Below are 24,606 nucleotides of genomic sequence, written 5' to 3'. Positions count from 1 at the left end.
TCCAACTGGTAAAAGGCTCCCGTTCCCGTTCTCAGCCCCCTGCACCAGGCAGTGGCCCTGTAGACTGAGCAGGAACCCCCCGCATATGCAAACACATGCACAGTGCCTACACACACTCACAAAACGCTGCTGTCTGTGGGGTTCAGAGATTTTAATCACCTGCTGAATTTTGTTTTCTGATGACCTTATTACAAAAGACTTTGCAAAAATAATTCCACTTAGCTGCAGCTGGACCTGGAGACGCAGGATGTGTTGAGAGGTTAGGGACAGCGGTCAGAGGACGCAGGGAAGGAGGGGTGAGGGACACACCGAACAGAGAGAGTTATCCATATGGCACTGTCAGTAGGAGACACTTCCATGTGAGTGCCCGAGCTGCATCTGAGGGCAGCACCAGCTCCGGGTACCTACAGTCCATGAAGGACATGGTGTGGGGGCAGGAGAAGGTGTGAAACCAGAAGGGCTGCACAAACCCTAAGGTGCCTGATGTGGACATAATGGGAACCAGAGACTATGGAGAGGGGCTCCCTGCCCCCCTCCAAGCGGCACTCCCTGGGGTGACTGAAGGTGGTATTGTTAATTCTGGTGTCATGTGACCCACACTACACAGTGGGGCTCTGTCACTCTCTGCTACAGCCCTTGAGCTAGCAGAGCTGGTCATTTAGCACAGGCCGTAAGACCTAGAGGTCTCCAGTTGGATCCCTGTGGCTTATGACCTACCCCGGGGCAGCACCTTATACTCACAGGGAAAGTGACATTTCCTCCACATAACAGTCAATGCCTGATCAGCCTCCTGGCCGTGTGGCCCAAGCCCTTGTTCCACGTTTCCCTGGTCCCTTACCCCAGCCTGGAGTAGGGAGCAACAGGGGTCTCTAACCCCACCGCCTCCTCCATAGGAAGGCAGCATCAACTGCCTGTATTGGGGGGAGAGCACAATGGCTCCACCGCAGAGCTCACTGGGGAGGATGTCGATGCACGTTCAGGTTGGCCGGAGAGCAGCAGTGCACCTTTCCCCTTGCCTCTCCCCCCACTCGCACCAGGGACATGTCCGGATGCCAAGCAGCAGCACTCGTCCTTGGGGCAGACAAGTGACTGCACTGGGGTGTCTCCTGTCACTCTGTGTTGGGGAGGAGCTCAGACTCCGATCTGGTTCTGGAACTCGGCACTCGTTTCCTCCTCCGTGATGTTGGGGATGCCCAGCCTGGCCAGGGGTGCCTCAGTGGGACCCTCATCCTGCAGGACATCATTCAGCTCAGCTGAGAAGCAGGGATGCACCAGGTGGTCCCAGTACAAGCTCAGGGTGGACTGGTCCTGACATTCCATCTCCTTCAGTTCATACATCTCCTTGGCGCTGGCTGCTGGGGTCTGCACCTCAAATGTCTTCTCAAACCTGCTGTAGTCTACTCGAAAGGCTCCTTTCTCCAGGGTCATGCAGGGCTCGAACCGATATCCCCAAAGGATCTCGTCCTCTATGTAAGAGGTCCGGGCTTGACATGTCATTCCTACAGTGAGAAAAAAGAAGATGCAGTCAGGACTATTCATTGGGCAGGTTGTATTCCACAAAGGGATACAAAATGGATGTATAATCCCTCATGCTTCAGGGGCAGAAGACAACTGCTGACTAATGGGGTCAGGAGGTAACTTTGCCTGGGGACAGGTCATCCCATAGCTGCAGGGTTTCTTGCTCCTTCCTCTGAGCCAGATGGTACTGGTGAGTGTTAGGATACAGGACTAGGTTACACCCTGAGTCTGAACCACCTGGCAGTTCCCATGTGCTTGGTCAGCATCTGAAGGGTAAATCTCCTGTGCTGAATGGGTATTTGCGCAGTTACTGAGGCACCTGAAATGGATATTTAGGTTCAGACAAGCACAGCTGTGGGAGCCAGATAAATACCTGTGTTAGAAAGGAGCAGACAGTGCTAATCTGTGCACCAAAACCAGGACATTGAAACTAGACTGGACAATATACTGAAATATACAATAAGAAACCTGTGCTTGCTCCCAGGGCTATGGACTAAATGGAACCAAATCTGTCTGCAGTGTCTGTGATTCTAGGCCAGCAGGGCTCTCTTCTCAGCCCAAAGTTTGACCTGTCTAGGATTGCTGTCTGACTCACGTAGACTGACAGTAGCTATTTAGTTTTCCATATACATGTTTGTCTCCCCAATGTTTCACCATGAAACTAGGCTAGAAAGAACTCTATCTGAAGGACAGACTGTAGGGAACAATCGTGCACTGGTCCCTGGTCTGGACTAGATCAGTTACACACTGGGAGGGGCTTTTGGGAATGCCCGATCAATACTGTGTCACCAGATTGCAAGGGGTGATTTCCTTGCCCCTGATAGAGGTAGCAAGGAACTAGTTCTGCAAATGGTTCTATTGTCCCTGCTAGAGAAGATTCATCCCTGGGCCTCAAAACAATACTTGTGAAGCACCAATATTTTTGCCTTTTAATGGGCCAGACTGCTTTATAAGGCAGCGGGTTTCCCCAAACTTTCCCTCTGGGGGAGGACACACCCAGGTCCTTCTACCGCCCCGTCCCAACACTGGATGGGAACTGGCAGCTTTGTTTTTAAATCACCATTTTTCTGACTAGGAAAGCCCAAGAACTAAAGACCAGCAGAGGGAGCCCAAATCAGCTGGGAGAGATGAAGGATAGTACAGGGAGGGAGCAGGGTGGCAGAGTGAGACTGAGAAAGGGGTGTGCTCCATGACAAGTGCGTGCATGTGTGTATGTGGGAAGAGGTGGAGAACTGATCAACAACAACAAAAAGCAAGGGTTTTTAAAAGGGATGGGGGGGAAATGAAGCTTAAACCATCAAAATGAAAATTTCATATCAAGCAGCTGGGCACCATCGCATCAAATCATCCATCCACACACCTGTAATTAACACAGTTCTGATGTCACCAATCCCAAGCATTAAAAAAATCACAAGTCAGCTCCTTCTTTGCCCCCCCCCCCCAAAAAAGAAAAAAGAATATGAGATGGGCTTAAAAATAATGAGATTTTTAAAAATAACCAATTTCTGGATCGTTCAAGTTGTCTTCTGGGTTTGGAATCTCTAGGGTGCACAATGTCAAGCTTTGCTCCACAACCGTGAGGGCTAAAAAATGGGTGTTTACACAAACAGAAGCTGAGATTCTCATGTCATCTCATGATTCCAGTCTGGGGTTTTAAGAATTGTCTTCCCACCCCTCCCCCAAAAAATCGTGAGCGTTGGCAACAACTGTAACAGTTCTTTCCAGTGAAGAAACACAGGTGGGGAAGTTGGTGGTCTTCATTGAATCATACTAGTCTCTGACACACATGTTAAGTGTTTGGGGATATTTTCTCCCTCCAGTAGCTTCCTACCAGTTTTAAGTGAATGTCATGCTAATGAAAAGGGCCAGACTGACCCCTCTGGGAATCCACAGCAGGCTTCCTCCATGTCAGCTCAACACGGGGCTACCGTCCCGAGTTGAAGGGACCCCTCGTTAAACGGAGAGAAGGGAGTTTAGTCTCCATGGCCCATTCAGTCCACAGCATTTTTGCTGAGACTGCCAGCAAGGAGGTCAATTAGTACCAGCTGCAGTGATGGTTTCTGAAATGTAGCTCTCTCCCCACTGATAAATGGACTGCGCCACCCTGGGTCACCTCATGGCCTCCCAGCAACCATTCGATGGCAATGTCCTTTGGTCACTCACCTGTGCCCAATGCATGCCAGTGACCTCCAGGAGAAAAGTTCAGTCCTGGTCCCCTGAGCCATCTGGCTGACGAGCATGTTCTGGCTCATTCTTTGTCTGCCAATGTAGCATCCTGAAAAGACGCCACGGGTTGACTGGGCCATGGATTGTGAACTCCCTTCTCACCCCTAACAGTGCTTCCCTCCCAGTCAGGGCTGAGGGATGTTGCACCAGCAGCCAACTGGGAGCCAATACAGTAAGTGGGGCTCAGAGCAGGGTTACCTGACAGGCTGCTGAAAATGGCTCCAGCTGTACAGGTGGTAGCACAGAGGCAATTTTCTTGCTAACACTGTAGGATTTAGGGCTGCATGACATTTTTTGACCGAAATATTTTTTCCGTGGAAAAAACAGGTTGATTTGGTGAAACAAATGTTTTGTGGATTCGTTGCCAAATCGTTCATTCTGAAAATAACCCCCCAAAAAAACATTCAGGGAAAAAAATCAAAAAGTTTGGTTTTGACATTTTCAAAATGAAACATTTCCCAGTTTTTCAGTTAAAAGGAAATTTCAAAACAAAAAGTTGCTTTGAATTTATTTTTGTTTATTAAAATTAAAACATTTAAAAATGCTCAAAATCAGACAGACATTTACTGGTGGGTCAAATGTTTGACCAGAAATGATTTAAAAAAAAAAAAACTTATTGAATCATTGAAAAATTGTTAAAGTTTAATTTTTGGTCTGACCTGAAATGATTTGTTTCAGCTTTTCAAAACTGTCAGTAAACCAAATTATCTGGTTTTTGCCCAGCTCCACCTAGAAGGCAAATGGGCATTTCCTGCAGTACCACCTGCACCATCTCTCTTCAGGACAGGCTGTATCCCAACTACGCTTTTCCCACTCCCCCGGGATGGTGCCAAGGCTCAGTGTAACATGTGGGATCCAAGTCTGCCCACTCGCCCTGTGTGGGCAGGAGAAGCCGTTGGCTGCCTGGGTGGTTGGTTTTGTTTGTCTTTCAAACAAACAAAATCCATGAGTCAGCTCAGTGTGTTAAGTAACTGTTTAGGGCAGGGGTAGGCAACCTATGGCATGGGTGCCGAAAGTGGCACGTGAGCTGATTTTCAGTGGCACTCACACTGCCCGGGTCCTGGCCATCGGTCCAGGGGGCTCTGCATTTTATTTAATTTTAAATGAAGCTTCTTAAACATTTTAAAAACCTAATTTACTTTACAGACAACAATAGTTTAGTTATATATTATAGACTTATAGAAAGAGACCTTCTAAGAATGTTAAAATGTATTACTGGCACATGAAACCTTAAATTAGAGTGAATGAATGAAGACTCGGCACACCACTTCTGAAAGGTTGCCGACCCCTGGTTTAGGGGAACGCAGGGATTGAGCTAACCAAGTTCATGTCATGCCGCATCCTATCTCACTGCAGCAGGGGGACAGACCATCTAGGCTGGTACCCCACACCCTCCACCTCAGAACAACAGATGAAGAGAGCGACGAGTGTGGGATCTAATCTGTGGAACTAGGTCAGGTGACTGGGCCATTTAGTCTGATACGGCACCTCCTGCTGGAGCAGATCACACTGCCGGGCCCTCTAGCCCCCTGCCCCACCCGCTGTCTCTCTGCGCAAGACACCAATGTCCTGTTGCCCCAGATCAGAGAAACGGGTTAATAATACTTATCACCTCCCAGCTTTCCATCTTCAACACACTTACAGACCCACCGACATCACCCTCCCAACCCAGCCTGGGAGGCAGGGAAGGCTCATTGTCCTGAGCAGGGAGCTGAGGAGGAGAGATTCAGAGACTTGCCTGAGGACACAGAGGGAGGGAGTATTAGAACTGAGTGTCCTGCCAGTGCTGCACCCTGACTCCTGTGGCAGCCATTACCTGATAGTTTGGGAAAGGAAGGAAACCCAATCACAGCACTCCCAGGTCTAGTAATATGGAGCAGCCCCTGAGCTGGGGGAGGAGAACACCTTTCCAAGCCCACCTAGGGTCTGCATACCCTCCTCAGAGCACCCACCTGTGGCTTCCACAATGCCCTCCAGGATCACAATGATCTCAAATTGCTCCCGCTTCAACGACTCTGCTGTCATTTCCCAGAAGGGGCTGTGGTCACTGATGACATGGCAGATGATCTGCGGCTCCACCAAGAAGAGCCTGTCCTCCCCTGTGTCATAGCCCAGGTTCAGCTCCGACTGCTCCAAGGGGATGAACTCCCCTTCCTTGGTTTGTCTGGATTTGATCAGTTTGGCCCTTATTTTTGCATCCACCATGTGGCTGTCCCGGAGGTCGCCGATGCGGAACATCAGGCAGAGTTTCTCATCCCGGTGGGAGACAACGCACTTCTTGCTGAATATTAAGGTCTGGGCACGCTTCTTGGGCCTGGAGATCTTGACGAACATGCATCCCACCATGAGGGCATCTATCATGGACCCAACAATGGACTGGGCCATCAGCAAAATGACGCCCTCGGTGCAATCGGCTGTCACAATCCGGGAGCCATAACCAATGGTCCTTTGACTTTCCACGGAGAAAAGTAAGGCAGATATGAAATTGTCCACATTCTCGATGCAAGGCTTCCACTCTGGGTCTCCTATGTGGTTGACGTCGTCCCTTATCCAGGCATCGAAGAAGTAGATGATGCCAAAGACCACCCAGGTGATGATGTAGCACATCATGAAGACAAAGAGGAACCAGCGGTACTTGAGGTCCACAATGGTGGTGAAAATGTCCGACAGGAACCTCTTCTTTTCCTGGATGCGGCCCAGATTCACCTGGCACTTGCCCATTTTGGTCACATAGCGCTGCCGCTGCTGCTTGTTGGCGGAGCTGAACTGCCGATCATCGTCGATGAGCTTGCAGCGCCGGTTCTGAGGTTTCTCTGAGGGGGTCATGGAGACAATGCTCCGGGTGGGTGTTTTTTTCCGTGCTGAGTTGGGGATGTTGGGCACACTGAGGGCATGCCGTGGGTACCACCGGGTGTTGATGTCCCGGAGTGAAGGCAGGGGATCATTGCGCAATGCCCGGCGGTACTTGGGCAGATCTTCGGTGTTGATGGAGACGCTGGGCCGGTGCTTCACAGGTACCACCGTGCCTGTGCTGGTCTGCTCCACCAGACTGAGCCTCCTCTGAAGGACTGATCTGTCATTGGGGATGTTTGAGCCACAGGAGTGGGGGACAAAGTTTGACATCAGGGCATTTTTCTTTTCAGTCGCAGGGTCTGTTTGCTGTTGGCTCTCTCCTGATAGGCCCATGGGGATGACCATCATTTCAGGCTGCAAGGGGAAAAGAACCAATCAAGAGAAATGCACCTGTTTTCCCTCTCATCCTTTGTCCGTCTGATCTATTTAAATTTTAATCTCTTCATGTGTATGGTACAGCACAATGGGGCCCTAATCACAGCTGGGCCACTAGGTGCAACCTTAACACACACAATTATTAATACTGACACCAGACTGAGTCCCCAGCCCTCCCCATGATAGAGTTAAATAAAAGCCTCATTTCTGTGATAAAGCCTTTCCCAGCACAGTAGCAGCATCTGCGCTGGAACAACCAATGACTGAGGAGACTAGAGGGGTGGGAAGTAGGAAGCAAGAAGTAAAGAAGGAAGGAGGGAAAACATTGCAGCTGCATCTTTAATACTTGTACCACACTTAGATACCTCTTAGCTGATTCTATCTATCTATCTATGTTCGGGGTAGCATACACCACATTAATGGGTATTATACATATGGTATTAATACAAATACATTAGATAGATGGATACATTAGACAGATTTAAGAGTTGGGAAGTTACGTTAGCTGAATCTATTATTCTCTCTCTACATTTCTGTTCACCCATGATGTCAGGTATCCCACAGCACTTTGCAAAGCTGAAGTCAGTTTTGGCATTAGAAAATACGAAGCCTGTCAAGGCCAAGACACATGAATGGCACGGTCTTAGCAATGGCATGAATGGCAATGGTCCTAGCACGGGTTCGGAGTACCTCTGCACCCAACTGGTTTCGAATGCAGTATCCAAAGCAGAGATAAGAAAAGTGCAGAACAAAAGAACAAGTTAAGGAAGTGTTGCCACCTGGTGGATTGGATTTAGTGATGGGTAGAGAATGGTGTAACTTGAAAATTCATACTGTAGATACTACTAGCTGAAATACCTCTCTTTGAAGCACATCTTTTGCAAGATAAGAATTGCTTTCTGGAAGGAGGGTATGTCTGTCTCCTTGTCACACTGTACTGCTTTGTCTCTAGCCAAGAAATTTGGCTATTTTGGTCCCTTGAACATTTTAAAGAATGAACCACAAGTGTAATCAAACAATTGGCTCCACCTTTCAGTCAATATACCATGGTCCTGGCTGCAGCCGATATTATTTGTATAGCGCCCTTCAGCCAAAGGGCTTTGCAAACATATGTATCTATTTAGCATGGCTAAAATGCAGCCCCCCGTTCAGGAGCAACATGGTGGCTGTTTTCCAGCTGCCCAGCAGCACAGGACAGGAAGTGCAGAAGAAGAATCCTGGATCTATTTGGCACTGGGCTGGAGGTTGCGGGTAAAGCAAGCGAGGCAGAATGGAATCACCCATGACTGGAGCTAACACACCCCTCAGCTGTGTTAAGAACCTCTCAGCTAAAGGAGCTGGGGAGAACTTTGTCCCCAGCTGGGCTGTCCCATTATCTACCTTCCTAGCTACATGGGTACAAGAGTGATCAGGACTCAGTAGGATTGTTGTGGGAGATAGGGTGGGGCGGGATTTCTTTGTCATTTGCATCAGGCTGGGCGGCATGTCAAATGGAGGCGCCCAGCCTCGCCATGTCCTTTAATGATGGGAGCCGCCTCACCTTCTGAGGGAAGGCGCCGTATCTGCTGGTGTCCGTCGGGGGCCGGGGCAGGTAGGCAAGCATGTGCTTGGCGGTGGGAGTCTGCACAGGGGGGATGGAGTTCCTCCGGCTCCTCGGCTCCTCGTACTTCAGCCGGCAACCGCCCATGTTGTTGCGGACACAGAGCCCGTTGTCCTGCTGCAGCTCCATGCTGCTGCTGGCGATGGGCAGCACCATGGCTGATTGGGGGCTGGGGCACTACCCCAGGGCTTTGCACCGTCTCCGGTGGGGAATCCTGCCATGTGAGAACACAAAGAGAGGGGTTATTTTAACCAGCGCGTGGGCAAGTTCAGTACCAAAAGCCAGCTCACTGTCAGTGGGGCTGGGGGCCTCATTCCAGACAGTAGCACATGTACCCCGTTCAGGTTCAAGGTAGAGGGGAGCCAGCCTGACTTGGTAGAGCTCAGGTGCTCACCTCTGAGCATGGCTTAGTGCTGCAGACACACCCCTGTCCTGCTGACCGGAGCTGGGTGCACTGAGGGGAGATAACAAAGGCTGTCCTCGGTCCCTTGAGGCAGCCTGCTCTCAGACAGATTCCAGAAAAGCCCCTGAACTTGCAGAGGCTGCATAGTGTCTGAGCCCAGCATTCCTGAGCTGGGGGGAAGTTCAGCTGATCTGTCTGTCTCTAGCTAGCTGCTTCTGTTGCCCTTGTCACTGCAATATCTAAGTGCCCCACAGATATCAATGAGTTTATCCTTGCAGCCCCCCTGCAAGAGAGGGAAGGATCATTATCCCCGTTTTGCAGATGTGGAACTGAGGCCCAGAGAGAATAAGTGACTTGCCCAAGGTCACACAGGGAGTGTGTGGCAGAGCTGGGACACGAATCCATGTCTTCTGTGTCCCCGTCACTTGTTCCAATTGCTAGACCACAGTCTCTTGTCGCCTCCAACATGATCTGGAGATTGCTGAATATCTCCTGATAATCACTGCAAGAGACAGAAGCATGGAGACCCTGAGACCCCTTAGAGGGGCCTGATTTTCAGATGGTAGGCAGCCTTCACCCCTTTCTGAAAAACAGGCACAGAGAGGCTAAGTGACTTGCCCAAGGTCACCCAAGAAGGCTGTGGCAGGACAGGGATGGGAATCCAGGTCTCCAGGCAAATGCCCTAACCCCTTCCTCTCTAAGGGAAACAGTTGTAGCCAGTTTCGGGGCTTGTCTAGCCTTAGTGCCAATTTCCCTATGTAACTATATTGCTGTAGCTATACCAGTGCAAAACCCTAACGGAGATGCTTCACACGGAGCTTCAGCACATCCACACGGGAGGCTGGCACTGATTTAACTACAGCGGGGAACCCCCCTCCCAAGATAGACAAGGGGAGCAGCTCCTCAGTGACCGAGGAGCCCAAGTCCCATTTTCAAAAGAGACAGGAGCTTTGAAGCCTACGTCCAGTGACTTTCAGACAGACGCATGGTACATCTACCCGGCCAGTGCTCCAGTGGCACAGCTGCAGCTACATCCCCGGGGTGTAGATATGTACGACAGCCACGGGAGGGGGTTTCCCGTCACAGTAGTGAATCCACCCCCTTGCGAAGCAGCAGCGAGGTGGACAGAAGAGTTCTGCCATCGACCGAGCTGAGTCTACCGGGGGGGGGATTGGTCGAGCTCACGCCGCCGCACAGGGCACGTGACATTTTTCACAGCCCTGAGCAACGTAGCGAGGTCGCACCAAGTTTTAGGCTTCTAGGGGACATCTACACTGCAAAAAACAGAACAACAAAATGCGACGGCACGTCTCAGAGCCCAGTTCAACTGGGCCCAAGCTCCAGCGCTAAAAATAGCAGTGCAGTCCACTTGGGCTGGACCCCGGGCTCTGAAAGCCAGCAAGGGCAGGAGGACTCCGAGCCCGAGCGGCAACGGCCACATGGCTATGTTTAGCCCCCTAACACGAGCCCTGCAAGTCTGAGTCAGTTGACCCGGGCTCTGAAACTTCTTGCTGTGGGTCGTTTTTTGCAGTGTCGACACAGGTGCCCAACTCTCTTTTGCCAATGGGATTTATGTGCCTCAATCCCTTAGATCCTTTTGAAAATGTTACCCTGGGCCTTATCCCAGCACCAGTCTTTGGGTCCAGTCTCTATGACTGGGGAGCCCTGACACGTCCCCCTCACCTTCCTCTGCACATGTGCTAAGGCTGCAGAGCTAAAGCACCCCAAAAAGCCTCAATGAAATTCACCAGTAGTTCACCCCTCATGCTGCCGCCCAGTATTAATAACACAGAGCATCTGTCCTGAACCCAGGGGCGGCTCTAGCAATTGCGCTGCCCCAAGCAGGGCGGCGCGCCGCGGGGGGCGCTCTCGCGGTCGCCAGTCCCGCGGCTCCGGTGGACCTCCTGCAGACGTACCTGCGGAGGGTCTGCTGCTCCCGTGGAGCATCCGCAGGCATGCCTGCGGGAGGTCCACCCGAGCCGTGGGACCAGCAGACCCTCTGCAGGCATGTCTGCAGGAGGTCCACCGGAGCCGCCGGACGACCGGACTCTCCGCAGGCATGCCTGCGGGAGGTCCACCAGAGCCGCCTGCCGCCCTCCCGGCGGCACGCCGCCCCAAGTGCGCGCTTGGCGCGCTGGGGTCTAGAGCCGGTCCTGCCTGAACCCTGAGGGAGTAAGCCAAGCCCCAGATGAACTACCAACTTTTCATTAGCACACAAGCAGCACCTTGCGCAAGATCCAGACACAATCGCGGGGGGAGACACAACACGGGGGTTGGAGGTGGATTAACAAAGCAAGACATAAATCCCCAGCAAATCAGTCCCCTGAGCTTGTCATTCTGCATGATTGCTTTGGTGAAGGAAAAACAAGGGACAGGCCATTCACTAATGACAGCCTCACTATTTGCCCAAAGCCATAGGTTAAAAAAATGAAGGCTTTCATTGATAGATCTCTAAATCCTTTGCCAGCGTTAGTGACGTCAATGGAGCCACAGCGCTTTGTCTTGAGATCACGTTTCACTCACTCCCAAAAGTTGTGTTTATTTCAACAGAGGTTTTCATAGAAAGGGAAGCTGGACGCAGCCCAAACTGCTACTTAGAAATATAAAGAGCACCAAGGAGAGCAAGACAAATGTCACAGCGGGCAGGTCACAATGACTTTGGCGCTTGTTTCTGGGTGAGAACGGCAGGGTTTGCTTACATTTCCTCCCACCTGGAAGCCTGCCATCTACAGAAGCGTGTTTGTTAGAACCAGTGGGTAGAATAGAACTATTTTAAATCCAGATCTACCTAACACGGGCCGTAGCAGAGTGGTTCTCAACCTCCTCTGTCTGTCTATGGTTCACATACAGCACTAATTCCTGTGGCATTTGAGCACTTCACAACCTTTCCTGTGTGAGGCACAGAGGTACCACACCCTTGCGAGGGAGAGAAATGTTTTTATCCCCATTTTAGGCATAGGAAACTGAGATACAGAAAAACTAAGTGACTCGCCATATTCAGTGGAGATCCCATCCATGATCAGGGCCTCTATTTGCTACCTTAGTACAAATCATAAAAGAATGATAGTTATTGCTATTAGTAATAAATACACTTAGCACTTAACAGGAACGCCACCATGGGCCCAGCAGAGCGCTCGCTACATGGTGTTTCCAAACATTTGCTAATTGTCAAGTGTATTGGTGTTTCAAGTCCCTCCCAATCCTCCCAGTTTCTGACATCCCCGCTCCCCTCCTCACTGCCAGGTCTGCAGGATTAGGGGTAGGGCTGTGCGGGGAACTCTACTGGCAGCCCCCAAGCTGTGCCTGGCAAACATTCATCAAGGGCCAGGGCCCACCACCTCCCCAGGACCCGCAAATCCCCCATTGTTAGCTCTTCAGGGCTCCAACCCATCAGCAGCGCTGCCAGGGAAGCCTCAGTTCAAAGGCACTGAAGAACAGACATGAGAGTCTGGCCCCCAGGTGGCTCTGGGGATTTGCGTCTGGCTCTGAACCTTGTGTTGGGGATCCCCCCTGCCAGCAAAGTGTGTTAAGATAATGGATTTAAGGCCGAGTTGGGGCACAGAGTTTGGGGTGAGAGGCTGAGAAGTTTCAGTGCAATACCAGATGGCTAAGCCAATTATGTGACATAACAGCATTGCGCAAGCTATCAAAGCAGGAGGCGACTGCCTCCCTGGGTGCTTACTGCGTCCCCAGGAGCTGCTCTGGGGTCTGTGGGAGGCGGAGAGTGGGCAGAGTCTGGCAGTGGGTAGTTTGGTCCAGAGTTTGCCCTGCTTTGATTCCAGTCAGTAAACTAATTCACCTGATGTTTGTAGGCACAGGCCCCAAAGCAGAGCACTCCCATCCTGCAGTGATGGGCACTGACACGCAAACCACGCTAGACAGGGCTGCGTGCAGGTAAAACAGTGAGGAGCACGGCTTAATAAGCAAGGTTCTGATGTGAAAGACATGGCCAACAAATATCCCCGAGTCCTTTCGCTCTCACTGTTTGCCCATCTCTGAACATGGGTGGGAGGAAGTCTCTCAGGCTTTGGGATGGGTAGTTTACCTCAGAAATAATAATCGGCCTTAACTATTCCCCTCTTCCAGGCCGCAGTGGCCAGCTGAGAACAGACATGTGCAAGTGTGGCACACACATCACTTGGAAATGTGCCTCTCCTGCTTGGAAAGGTCACGCTCTAGGGGTCAGAGTGGCAACAGCCTGCACTGCCAAGGAGGTAATTTTCTTGTAGAAAATTCACTTTCTAGGGCTGTCAGAGAAGGCAGCGTGGCCCAGTGGACAGAGCACTGGACTGGGAGTCAGGACACCTCACCTCTAATCCTGCCACTGACCGACTGTGTGATCTTGGACCAATCACTTCACCTCTCTGTGCCTCTGTTTCCCCTGCCTCCATTAGTCTATTTAGACAATAAGCTCTTTAGACCAGGGACTGTCCCTGGCAATCTGTTTTGTACAACACCTAGCTCATCAGTGCTGCTGTAACCCAAGGGCTTGTCTGGACGAACAGTCAGTGCGTGGCGAGCTGGCATGTCAATCTGCAGTGCACTGGCCTGTCGCATGCGAGCAGTTCACACGAACCCTGCCACCGCACACGAACAGTTCCCGCTTGAAAAGGGAGTAGCTCAATGCACACTAGGGGACTGTTAGTGCGTGGCAGCAGGCTCCACACAGACAGTGCGCGGCAGGCTAGAGCACTTCACATCGACACCTAGCTTGTGGAGCACTAACTGTCATCCAGACAAGCCCGTCCAGCTCTAACATGTAGCAGAGGATTACAGCTAACAGTGTTACCAGTTTTAAATTTCACTTGTGCACGCAACTAGGTCAATGACCTGTAGAACATAGTAGATGCTCTGAACTAGACAGACCTGTGTTGCCTCCCTTGAGGGAGTCCACCACGTCCCCAACAGAGCTCTGAGCACCAGGCCAAACCCAGTTTAGCCTCCCAGATACACCCCATTACTGAGGCCATGAAATACTGGTCGGTGTGGGTCTCCTGATTCACACTGATGTGTTACCTACCAGGGACTGAGCTCATTGAGCTCCTGGTCTCTACCCACCCAGAGAGCCAGAGGCCATCGTAACCCTTGGTCTCCATACTGGGCGGGAGGGGGCCCGGGACAAGGTGATTTCCCTGCCTCTGATGGGATCACCCTCTCCCTGGCTGGATCACCCCTGCTGGGCAGGACTAAGCTGGAATGACCTAGAGTTTGCACTGCACGTCAGGGGGTTAATAAGAAATTCCCTAGTGGGAGAAGTGCCAATCTCACTACAATGGCAGTAGCCTGCTACGCTTCTTGGTCTCTAGACTCAAGGTATTTTCCCAGAGGAAGATATAAACATGTCCAGCAAAAAGAATCCTGACTATAAATCCCTTTGGTGAGAGGCACTGCTCCTCCTGTTTGAGTGGACTGGCCCCTGAGCTCCCTTCTGGAACACACACCCCTCATGGGACGGGGGCCTGTCCCAGGCTGACGGGGAATGCTTTGCGAGAGCCCCTGGCCCAAACGCTGGCGGCAGGGAGCTGCGCCTGGCAGTGGAGGTTGCAGGTCAGGGGACAGACTCGTTGGCATGGTAGCTTAGCCCCATCTGGAGCAGAGGCTCCTACTCTGTCATGCCACATGGTGATACCAGTCCTGCCTGCCAGAGAACCAGTGAGCCCACAAGGAAATTCAAACCAAGCCGGAGGGCAGAGAACATGGAGGCCATAACTACCTGGCCCTCTAGGGCCTTACATGAGCCCATTTCCTTGTAGGGCCTGAGCTCCTTGCAATCATTCATGCATTCATCCTCCCAAGGCCCCTGCGAAGTAGGACAGGGCTATTATCTGCATGGTTTGGATGGGGAACCGAGGCATGGAGAGCTAAGTGACTTGTCCAAGGTCCCACACGCAGTCTGTGGCAGAGCTCTGCAGCTCTCCTGAGAGTCACAAGCACAGGAGCTAAAGGCAGTGGGTGAAGAAAAGGCCAAAGGCAGCAAAAGGGCTGAGTGGGGATCAGGAGAAAATTCTATCTACCCGGGAGGTTCATGTGGCGGGTATCTCCAAACAGCAAAGTGGTGTGAGGGGAGAAACATCCCGGCTGGCAATGCCAGATGGGAAGGGACCCCTCACGGTGAGGGCACAGCATCTGCTCTCCCGCCCTGCCAGCAGCCAGGCAGCACTGGCGAACAATTGGCTTGACCCACGGACTGTTGTGCTCTCTGCTGTGGCAAAGGGAGACCTCAGCAGCACCCAGTGTCCTTGTTCCTATCACCCCAAGCCTGGGCAGACCCAGGCCCAGCTCCAAACAGCACCTGAGCCTCTGCACATTTACCAGCTAGTGTTAAAGAACTGGGCTGGGCTGGGCTGGGAGCGGCTTCCCCTCGGCCAAGCCCCTGGGAGCCTGGCTGTGCTAGCCCCATCTGGGACTTGGTCTTCGCCCCCCTCACTGAATGAAGAAAGAGCTCGGCTCAGTTTCCCTGCCCCATCCGTCACTCCTGGCTGTAAAGTAACATTCACAAGATTCACCGTCCCCTGCTAACGCTTGAGAAGGCAAGTTGGAGTCCCAACACCCTGCCCCCACGTCTCCTTGCTGAGAATTGTCATCTCAGCATTGTGCTTCAAATCCAAAAGGCTGTAGGAGGGGGAAGGGAAACCCGTCCCACTCGGCACCAATCAGCTTTGAGCTCTTCTCTTTCACAGTCAGCTCAGCTGTTTCAGGTTTAATCCCAGGAAGGCAGATATTACCAAATGCCAAGTTCCTGGAAATCCGCCCTGGAAAGTGAGGCAGCAAAACGCCGAGCCATGCTCAGGTGGGAGAAGGGCTCAGCTGTACCCCCAGCATTAGCTGGTTTCTCTATAATGCCCCAAACCAGTTACCATCGTGATCAGCTTCAGTCACAAAGAGGTGGAACTGGACTTACAGCGTGAAAAGGGAGAGAGCCCTTCTGCTCAGACTCACATACAGAGCAGCTGTGCGTCCGCCTGTTAGAATGTCCCCTCCAGCTCGTTGCCCTGTGGTTGTAGCCGGGTTGGTTCCAGGATCTCGGAGAGACAAGGTAGCTCATATCTTTTACTGGACCAACTTCTGTTAGTGAAAGAGACAAGCTTTCAAGCTGAGACAGAGCTGAAGGAGAGCTCCGTGTAGGCCTGAGTTACCAAGTGTTCAGGGACTCGCAAGCTTATTCATGGGGTCCCTGAAAGGAGACAGAGCCCCCCAACTGCCTCCAAAGCCAAGGACACTCCAGCAAAGCAAAGGGCAGACAGGGCTGCTGTCACTGGTCATTTTCTTTAGACTGTACACGCCTTGGGGCAGGAAGTGGGTCTTCTTTGGGATTTGGAAAATGCCCACCACACTTTAAACAGCTACTGTCATCATCTGGCAGAGCAGCTAGGGCAGCCAGCTTGTCTCCTCTCCACACGATTAGCCTGGCTCCTGGCTGCTAAAGAAAGTCCTTCCCCACTGCTGCTTGGCTAGAGTGCTGTTGGGTTCTACAGACAGTAATTTAACTAGGCGTTCAAAACCAGAACATGGTCCATCTAGCTCTGTCTTGTCTCAACAGTGGCCAGTACCAGCAGACCCTGGGGAGAAATGTTTTCCTGTTCCCAGGTGCTGACTGTCTAAAGTAAATATCTAGCCCTCATTAAGATCTGGATATGTCACAATCATTAATATATCGCAACACCCTTCTGCGGTAGGGAAGTGCTATCACACCCATTTTACAGATGGGAAACTGAGGCAGAGAGGGGCTAAGTGACTTGCCCAAGATCACCCAGGAAGCCTGTGGCAGGGCAGACAATTGAACCTCGATCTGTTGAGTCCCAGGCTAGCACTCTCCCAACTGGGCCATCTTTCCTCTAAGATGCTGATCAGTTTATGCCCTGAAGCATGAGGATTGATAGCCCTGTACATTTCTATCCCAGCTAGGGGCAGATTTACCTTGAGTTGCTATTTAAAATTCTCCCAAGGGTCAGAGTCATCCCACTGCTGGAAACCCAAGGTTGATAGGGAGCTGGGGTTCTTTTCCCTCCAGCCACATTCTGTCATTCCAATGTGGATGAACTGGGCCCAAATATATATTTGGGGAAGGATTCTAGGCCACATATAACATGGGCCACGATACACAAGATTTCAAACTTTGTAAGAAAGGAAGAAACTTGCCACACTAACTCAGTCTGTACTTTAAGCTGCTATTTAGGGAAGTGTCTGGGAATTGCACCCAGGTTCTAACTACTGCCACTAATACAGTCGCCCAATATCCACCTGTCCTGGCAGGACAGAAGCAGCAGGCTCTGTCCAGCCCTTGGTCTTGCCCACTATATACTAAACCAGGGGTAGGCAACCTGCGGCACACGAGCTGCTTTTCAGTGGCACTCACACTGCCCGGGTCCTGGCCACCACTCTGGGGGGCTCTGCATTTTTATTTAATTTTAAATGAAGCTTCTTAAACATTTTAAAAGCCTTATTTATTTTACAGACAACAATAGTTTAGTTATAGATTATAGACTTATAGAAAGAGACCTTCTAAAAACGTTAACATGTATTACTGGCACGCAAAACCTTAAATTAGAGTGAATGAATGAAGACTCGGCACAGCACTTCTGAACGGTTGCTGACCCCTGTACTAAACTAAGTGTCAAGTATCAGAGGGGTAGCCGTGTTAGTCTGGTTCTGTTAGTTCTGGTTAGTCTGGTTGCTGCTTAAACTAAGTGGTGAGTTACAAGTTGCTTGGGACAAAGCCAAGTTCACCAGCCTGCGGAGTATTGCCAGCCCCTGAGCTCCAAGAGCAATGCTGACTATGAGCTGGGTCCTATAGCCTCTACCTGGCAGAGAATCAGCTGGGATTACAGGGGAGGTGTCCCCGCACTGCACCCCACGGAAGCCAGGCACTCACTGGTCACTCAGACAGTCAAGGGACACGGTGCTGCAGGTGGAAACGGCCAAACGGGGGAATTTTTGGTTTTGTTCCTCAATGTGGTTTTGGGTTAGGGCAGTTTGGGCCCCGGATTGCAGGGGAGGGGTTCAGATACATGACCCTGCCTCTGATCTCCCTCCAGGCAGCAGCCAGCTGCAGTTTAGTCTAGCTGCCCATCAGTTAGAGACAATCCATGTTCCCTCCGGCACTGCAGAGAGGCCAGACTGACTGACACTGGAGAGACTGGCGTCTGACAAGCCTGCTGTGTAAGTGTCTCCCAGGGTGATGCCGTCGGCTTAACAACATCCCTGCTGCACAGGGCCATGCAAACCACTCTGTCTTGCCTAGCGGACCCCACTTCCATGCATCATCTTCCTCTGGCCGACACTTAGCGCCCCAAATGTTTTGTGCAGCTCCCTTCCCCAGACTCCCATTGCAGAACAGACTCATGTTACAGATCTGCTTGAGTTTTCCTAACAGAGGTCGGCTCGGTCATTCGTTCTGGCACCTTCTCATTGGGCCAAATCCCTCCAGACTGGTGTTAGCCAAGAGGACCACTATGGTAACCATGCAATAGCAGCTCAGAGCCCACAGCCTGCAGCCTTCCTGGGAAGCAATCCACCTACCTCATCTTTCCAACTGAGTGCCCTGCCAGGGCAGGAACAGGGGAGCCCAAGGTGTGCAACCCCTCTCCTTCCAGCCGACTCTCCCACCGACCTTCCCGACGCAATCCGGAGCCTCGTCACTGGGCTGGGGCCAGCCTAGGGTTTGGAATCCCATCTGCCTCCATGCATCTTCCCATCAGTTCTGGATGCAAATCCTCTCACAGCGTGCAGGGTAAGGGAGCTCGGCGTCAGCTTCCAATCCCGTTCTGGGAGAAGAAGGTCACCCGTTAATCTGTCTCAATGACACGCAGAATTACCTCAAGATGATTTAATCAGGAAGGCTTGGGCAAGGAGGAGACATGCTGCCTGGGAGACGCTGGAGCCTGCAGGGTTAATCTCCCAGGGCTTCTGCTCCAGCGTGTGCAGCAGACAGAAGGGGACTTCCCCTTCCCCAGGCTTTGAGCAAAACATTAACTAACCCCCCACCCAAGGACCGAGCCCTGCTCTTCCAGCAACACACTGACAGATAGTTCTGGCTAAAGCAGGTCTCCTCTCCTTCTGAGACATTAACAGTTATTTATTGTTTGTCCTGTGGTAGCACCTACTAGCCCCATTCCTGGACCAAGACCCCACCGTGCTAGGTGATGCACAAACCCTTGGAAAGAGTCTACCCCGCATTTCCCCATCTGTGAACTGTGGGATAACACCTACCCCCCAGCAGGACTGCAGAGCTCCGCGCACGCCTACCTGTGAGGCTGGACGGTGCTAGAAAGGACTGGGACAAGGAGCGCTGGGGAAAGAAACATTCTTCGGTTTCTAATAGGGGATCAAACAGTGTCACAGCATGGCAGGTAGCCCCAGTCACCCACCCCTGAGAAGGGGAGATAGGCTCAGCCCCTTCCTGCTCTGGGATTCCCCAACACAGCTCTTGCGTTCCCTGAAGGGAGCACCCAGAAGCCAGGATGGGCACCTCCGCCACCCGGAGGCGGACACGGTTCCTGCCCCAAAGAGCTCCCATTTCAGTTAAAAACAAGACACAGCAAGTGAATGTAACAAGCCGCAGTCAGAGGGGGTTTGCTGGGCAATGGCTGTGCAATGGTTACGTGGTGTAACCAAAGGCATAGCTAGGGCAGGGCCCTGGCCCGCTGGCCAAGGACTAGAAGGCACTCCCAGCTCTAAGAAGGAGTTCTGCAAGGGGCATTTTTCCCTGCTCTAACATTCATGATGCCCCCCATCAGGGACTATTCCCCCTCTGTCTTTGGGTGGGAGGGGTCAGCCGTTGCTAGGAAACACAACTCCTCGATTCCCCCCACAATGCCAGCTCTCATCAGGTTCATAAACAAAGAACTGACATTTTGTGACTGTTTCATTCAGCCATGTGATTACATAGCATAGGTCTGTCCAGCGACTCTGCTAATGATTCAGATCTAACGCCACCGTGTTGTGTTGTCTGGTACTGGTAACTAACAGCTTGCAGCCTATCAATACCGCCTCAGTGCAGCGTAAGCTACCGGGGCTGTTAAAAGCAGCCACATGCTACATTTAAACCTAGTTCCTTACAGAGAGAAAGTTAAAAATAGCACAGGTAGCATCCCGGTTATAAATAACTGCTTAGCCAGTGCCTTGAACGGCTCGAGGGTTATTAATACAGTACAGTTTAATCTCGCTTAGTAACTTGCAGGCAGAGTTCAGGTAAACGATGTCTAAAGACATCAAATTCATTCTTAATTTACAGGTCAGTTTGGAAAACAATACAATCCCCCGCCACAGTTAATACCTTGCTGGTATGTTTAAACCTACCCTCCCAAACAACAGTACAGAGACCTGCATGCACTTTGGGATCATGGGGATGAAGGAGGCCATGGAAATAAACAACACAGTCCTGGGTAACATGTTTCCGAGTAAGTTTCAATCCCGAGTGTTCTGCCTCAAGGGATTGGGCCTGGGATGTATCGGCTGGATTCAATGTTCAGTATGTCAAATTCGTCCCAGGCCAGTAGTGACTGGAAGTCGCCACCGCCGTCTGCTGGCTGCTCAGCAGCCTGCGTGAAGTGAAATCCAGTTCCAAAGAGCACATGCCCACATCCCAAACACCGAGGCATGGCTGGGATCCCCGAGGACAGAAAGACAGGGCCAGGGAGACTGAGCTCGCACCAGCGGGGTGCCTTCGGGTTAGGGATAGGTCACGTTAGCAAGGGGCAGGGGGAAGGAAGAGGGGGGCGGGAGCTTGCACTGCAGTTGCCTGTGCTGGAACTATCCCATGGTGCCGAGAGATTCAGTCTCCTGGTCCGCCCCCTTCCAGCAGTGCTGGAGCGACCCACGCTGTGATGTCAGTGGCAGAAAGTGACTCCCAGGTTGCTCTCAGATGTAGCCCGGTGACAACTTGGGGGTTGGCGTCCCCTTCGACAAGTCCTGACAAAGAGCAGCGGGAGCCTCTTGCAGAGATCAGGAGGAACTGCTCCCCCTGCGGCGCTCCCCCCACGCACACTCTGGGCCTTAGGACATTTGCTCTAACCAAACAGCTGCCAAGCCCAGGCCCCATGGCCCTGTGCCAGAAGACAATGCAGAATTTCCTCCCCTCGGGATTAGTGAGATCCCAAGTCACACACCACAAATTGGGCACAGACCCAACGCTGACAGTGCAGCAAGGAGCTAAAGGAGGCCATGGGTGTGCAGTGCCTCCCCCGGGGGAACACCAGGCCAGCTCCCTTTTAGCCGTCCCAGGTGAACGCTGAAGGTGCCTGTTGGAGGAGGGAGATTGTTGGGTTGGTTTCGTCACCCTGGCCAACAATTCCCCTCTTCTCCTCGGGTCCCAGGGCTGCCCCGAGCTCAGAATGCTGGGGGGGTTACATGCACTGTGGAGTGGGTGCACCTCAGTGACAAGTGAGGTGCCGTGGAACACGCATGGAGTATGAGACGCCTGCTTCTCTTCGTCTTTCTGCAAAAGCACAGCCCCAAGAGGCTGAGCCAGCCCGTCTCTGCAGGTGTGGGCCGGTGAGCGAGACAAAGAGGGGGCAAGGAGCCAAAATGTCAACGCTGCAAATGAAGTGACAGGCAGCAGGGACTGAAAAATGAAGAGAAACAGGCCTCTCATGCTCCAGGCATGTTCAATGGCACCTTACACGTCACTGGGGTACGTGCACCGGGCCCGTCCCCTTTACCCCTCCACGTGGCCGGGGCGAGACGCACCGGGAACCGATCTCTCTGTCGATGTTCTTGTGAGCACAAGTGGAGTAGAAGACATCACCCAATGTAGAGGATTTGCTCGGGAACTTCATTGTTCTGGTGCCTTTGATCTGTCATGCAAGGAATACAAGAGACTTTGTGAATAGCCCCCATGGTGCCTCTGAGGATCCTGGCCGCGCCCAGAGCCCTTGGGGAAGACGGGCTGCAGGGGCTGGCAGCAGCACCTGCTCCCCCAGACACAGGATTGGAGCATTTTGCCATTAGTTGAGGTTGAGGTTGGGGAAGAGCCATAGCCTGCACAGCCAGAGGGAAAGATCCCAGGAGACCCCAGTTAAGCAGCCCCCTCTCTGGGGTTTCAGGTTTGGTTTGTACAGTCAAAAGAACACCAATAAACTAACCCCCACCACAGCCTCTGGTCACGTTCCCTGCACGGGGCGTAAATGCTTCAATAGCAAACACAGTGCACGAGCTTCTAGGCAGCAGCTCCTCCACCCCTTCCCCCAATCCTTTAGGCAGTTCTGATCTTCACTGAGCTCAGCTCCACTTAATGACATCCCAGCTGGGCAGCATCACTCTGGCCTGACTCTGAGAAGTCCTGCAGGGATTTTACTCCCCCCAAACATGTGGCACTGTGCTTGACCCCACCTGTGTGCCCATGAGCCGGGAGGAATCTCTGCAAAGACCTGTACTCCCTCTCCAATCCCAGCTGTGCCTAGTCTTTTGTTGTCCACAAGGTGAACCCTGACACTGACGAAGGTTGAGCTTTCTTAAGGGGCTGAAGGGAGTTTGCCTCCCAAATCCAGCTGAAATTCACCAGGGGGTGAGTGCCTAACTCCTTGAGGCTTCTTTGAAACCCCCTTGCCAGAGCCATTTCCCCCATTGCTGATTGCAGTGGGTGGAGGAGCTGCATTCCCCTAAGACGGCCTGATCTGGCTGCCACTGACACCAGTGGTAGTTTGGCTTTGGACTCCCATGGGAGCAGAGGGGATTCAGCGCCAGCTAGTGTTCAGGCTGGATGACTATGCACCACCAGAAGTTGCTGCAGTTTATGGATTCCGGTCACACCTCATAAGCCAGGCAGAATGACAAGTACATGCCCCATAGCCATCTCCTCACCTCACTGCATCCAGCGCCGGAAAGCAGGAACTGCTTCTCAGCACACAGTGCCGCACGCTGGCCAAGAGCCAAGTCACAGCTCCACGTTTTCCTCCCACATTCAACAGCGGAGGCTGGTGGGAGCAGGAAAGCAGCAGCGCTGACAACTGAGAACAAACAGAGAGAGACAGAAGAACAAAACCCTCCCAAGGAGGTTAGGAAACACAGCTTATTGACCCAAAAGAATGAAGCTAGCAACGGTTCAGACTAAACAAACACATCCTGATGCCCACATTTTTTCAAAGTGCTCCATACTTTGCCGGAGAGGTTCAGCTGTCAGCCCAAGGGTTTGTTACTGCGGGGGTTCCCATGGCTCCAGCACAGGGATCTGGAGCATAAGGGCAGTGACTTTGACTGGGAAGGGTGCATCAGTCCCCACCGCCCCGTTGGCATGGCCCCTTCAAGCTGCTTGCACCAATGCCAAACTCACCTGACAGAGTTACCAAATAGCAGCCACCGGTACCAGCTGAAGGACAAGAGCACTCGGAGCCAGACTTTCAAAAAGAGCTCAGCTCCCATTTAGGCTCCTACGTAAGTGGCCAGATTGTCTGAGGAGCTCAGCGTGCTGGGTGCTGAACTCTTCAGACGCTGGGCGCTGCTGGGGACTGAGCGCCTTAGAGAATCTGGCCCTAGTGGTGGTTGCTGAGCCCTTGAAAATCCAACGCAAAGCAGCAGCTAAGCTAGCCAAATTCTCCCTTCAGAATTTCTGCAGCACAAAGGCCTGAGCCTGCAAGATGCTGCGTGCTCTTCAGCCCACAAAGGGCCCCCAACACCTCACAGAGGCAGGTCCTAAAAAGCAGCCCAATGGCTTCAGTGTGCCAAACACAACATGGGAGCCAGTCCTGGAGCTTCAATTCCACTGGCTAACTTCCAGTCACAAGTGGATTTTCAGTGCTAACTTCCCACCATCTACCCCTAAAAACAAAGGTACTGAAGGGGGAACCAGACGTGCAACACTGACACAACTCGTAAATCCAAACTACAGTACAGGATCTGGGACTAAATCCTTCAAGTGGAGTTGGAAGACCACAGTATCCCCAACACCCCCACCACAAGGAGGGAGACGCAGTAATTTACCAGCCTTGGCCCTTAATATCCTTCTCAATAACAAAGGAGGCAGATGAGTGAGAGATTAGAGTCACTAATCCCCCAATAAAGACAGAATTCTAAAAGCTGGACACTGTGTTCCCTTTGTATGTCCGTGCACAGAGGGACAGATGGGGACTGAGTGCAAACAGAAACTTAAGCCCTTCCCTATGACGTAGTCCATCCTTTATTTTTTAAACAACAGGGTATTTTATTTCAGCAGCAAAACATGTCCTGTGTCCAGGTGTTCCTCAATTCTAATCGCATCTTTGCCACCAACTCCCAAGATAGATTTGCACCAATCTGTGTCTCAGTTGCTCTGTCCCTTAAATGGGGATAAGAGCATGGACCGTCACTGGGTTGTCGAGAGGATCAATGCTTCCGAAGCATTTCCTGAGGATGTGGCGTGCCGTTAGGGTTTAAGTCCAAAGATGTGGTTGCCATTCACAGAACCTTCTGGGATCCCACTGAGAGAGAAGGGAAGGTTGGGGCTCCACAACACTGTGGTCTCCCCTTCTAGATTGCCCGACATTTGCTGCTACCTAAGGTATTTCAAAGGCAAAAAGCTGGCTCTTTGGGACCATATGAATAGGACATGGACAAGTGTTTCTGGTGGCAGGGCAGATTCTGCAGCCTCTGGAGGAAGAGTGGGGAAGGGTTCCACCATAGATGGTGGAGTTCCACCATCTCCTTGGACACAGCATCA

General features: G+C 52.0%; 1 protein-coding gene across 5 annotated transcripts; it reads right to left on the bottom strand.

Annotated features, from left to right (window-relative positions):
- Positions 1-162: 162 nt before the first annotated feature.
- On the bottom strand, positions 163-23,714 carry LOC123354974 (G protein-activated inward rectifier potassium channel 4-like). Of its 5 annotated transcripts, XM_044997402.1 has the most exons (8): positions 22,776-23,714; positions 21,663-21,769; positions 18,495-18,739; positions 15,877-16,040; positions 8,513-8,786; positions 5,697-6,951; positions 3,682-3,793; positions 1,233-1,499 (listed from the first exon to the last, which is right to left on the bottom strand). In XM_044997402.1, the coding sequence occupies exons 5-8, from the start codon at positions 8,726-8,728 to the stop codon at positions 1,382-1,384; spliced, it is 1,701 nt and encodes a 566-aa protein (XP_044853337.1). In that variant the 5' UTR covers positions 8,729-8,786; positions 15,877-16,040; positions 18,495-18,739; positions 21,663-21,769; positions 22,776-23,714; the 3' UTR covers positions 1,233-1,381. The 5 variants fall into 5 exon arrangements, with proteins under 5 accessions (XP_044853332.1, XP_044853333.1, XP_044853336.1 ...); XM_044997397.1 differs by lacking the exon at positions 3,682-3,793 and having other exon boundaries at positions 163-1,499; XM_044997398.1 differs by lacking the exon at positions 3,682-3,793 and having other exon boundaries at positions 163-1,499; positions 8,513-9,477; positions 15,915-16,040.
- Between the last annotated feature and the right edge of the window lie 892 nt (positions 23,715-24,606).

This window comes from Mauremys mutica, chromosome 22 (assembly GCF_020497125.1).
Source record: "Mauremys mutica isolate MM-2020 ecotype Southern chromosome 22, ASM2049712v1, whole genome shotgun sequence".
NCBI lineage: Eukaryota > Metazoa > Chordata > Testudines > Geoemydidae > Mauremys > Mauremys mutica.
The sequence above is the reverse complement of the archived record's forward strand: the minus strand, read 5'-3'. Positions and strand labels throughout refer to the sequence as shown.

Excerpts from the sequence above, each read along its gene's own strand:
- LOC123354974 (XM_044997397.1), bottom strand. The coding sequence starts at position 8,728 with ATGGTGCTGCCCATCGCCAGCAGCAGCATGGAGCTGCAGCAGGACAAC. Across the intron at positions 6,952-8,512 it reads ACGGCGCCTTCCCTCAGAAG|CCTGAAATGATGGTCATCCC; the intron begins GTGAGGCGGCTC and ends TTCCCCTTGCAG. Across the intron at positions 1,500-5,696 it reads GGGCATTGTGGAAGCCACAG|GAATGACATGTCAAGCCCGG; the intron begins GTGGGTGCTCTG and ends TTCTCACTGTAG.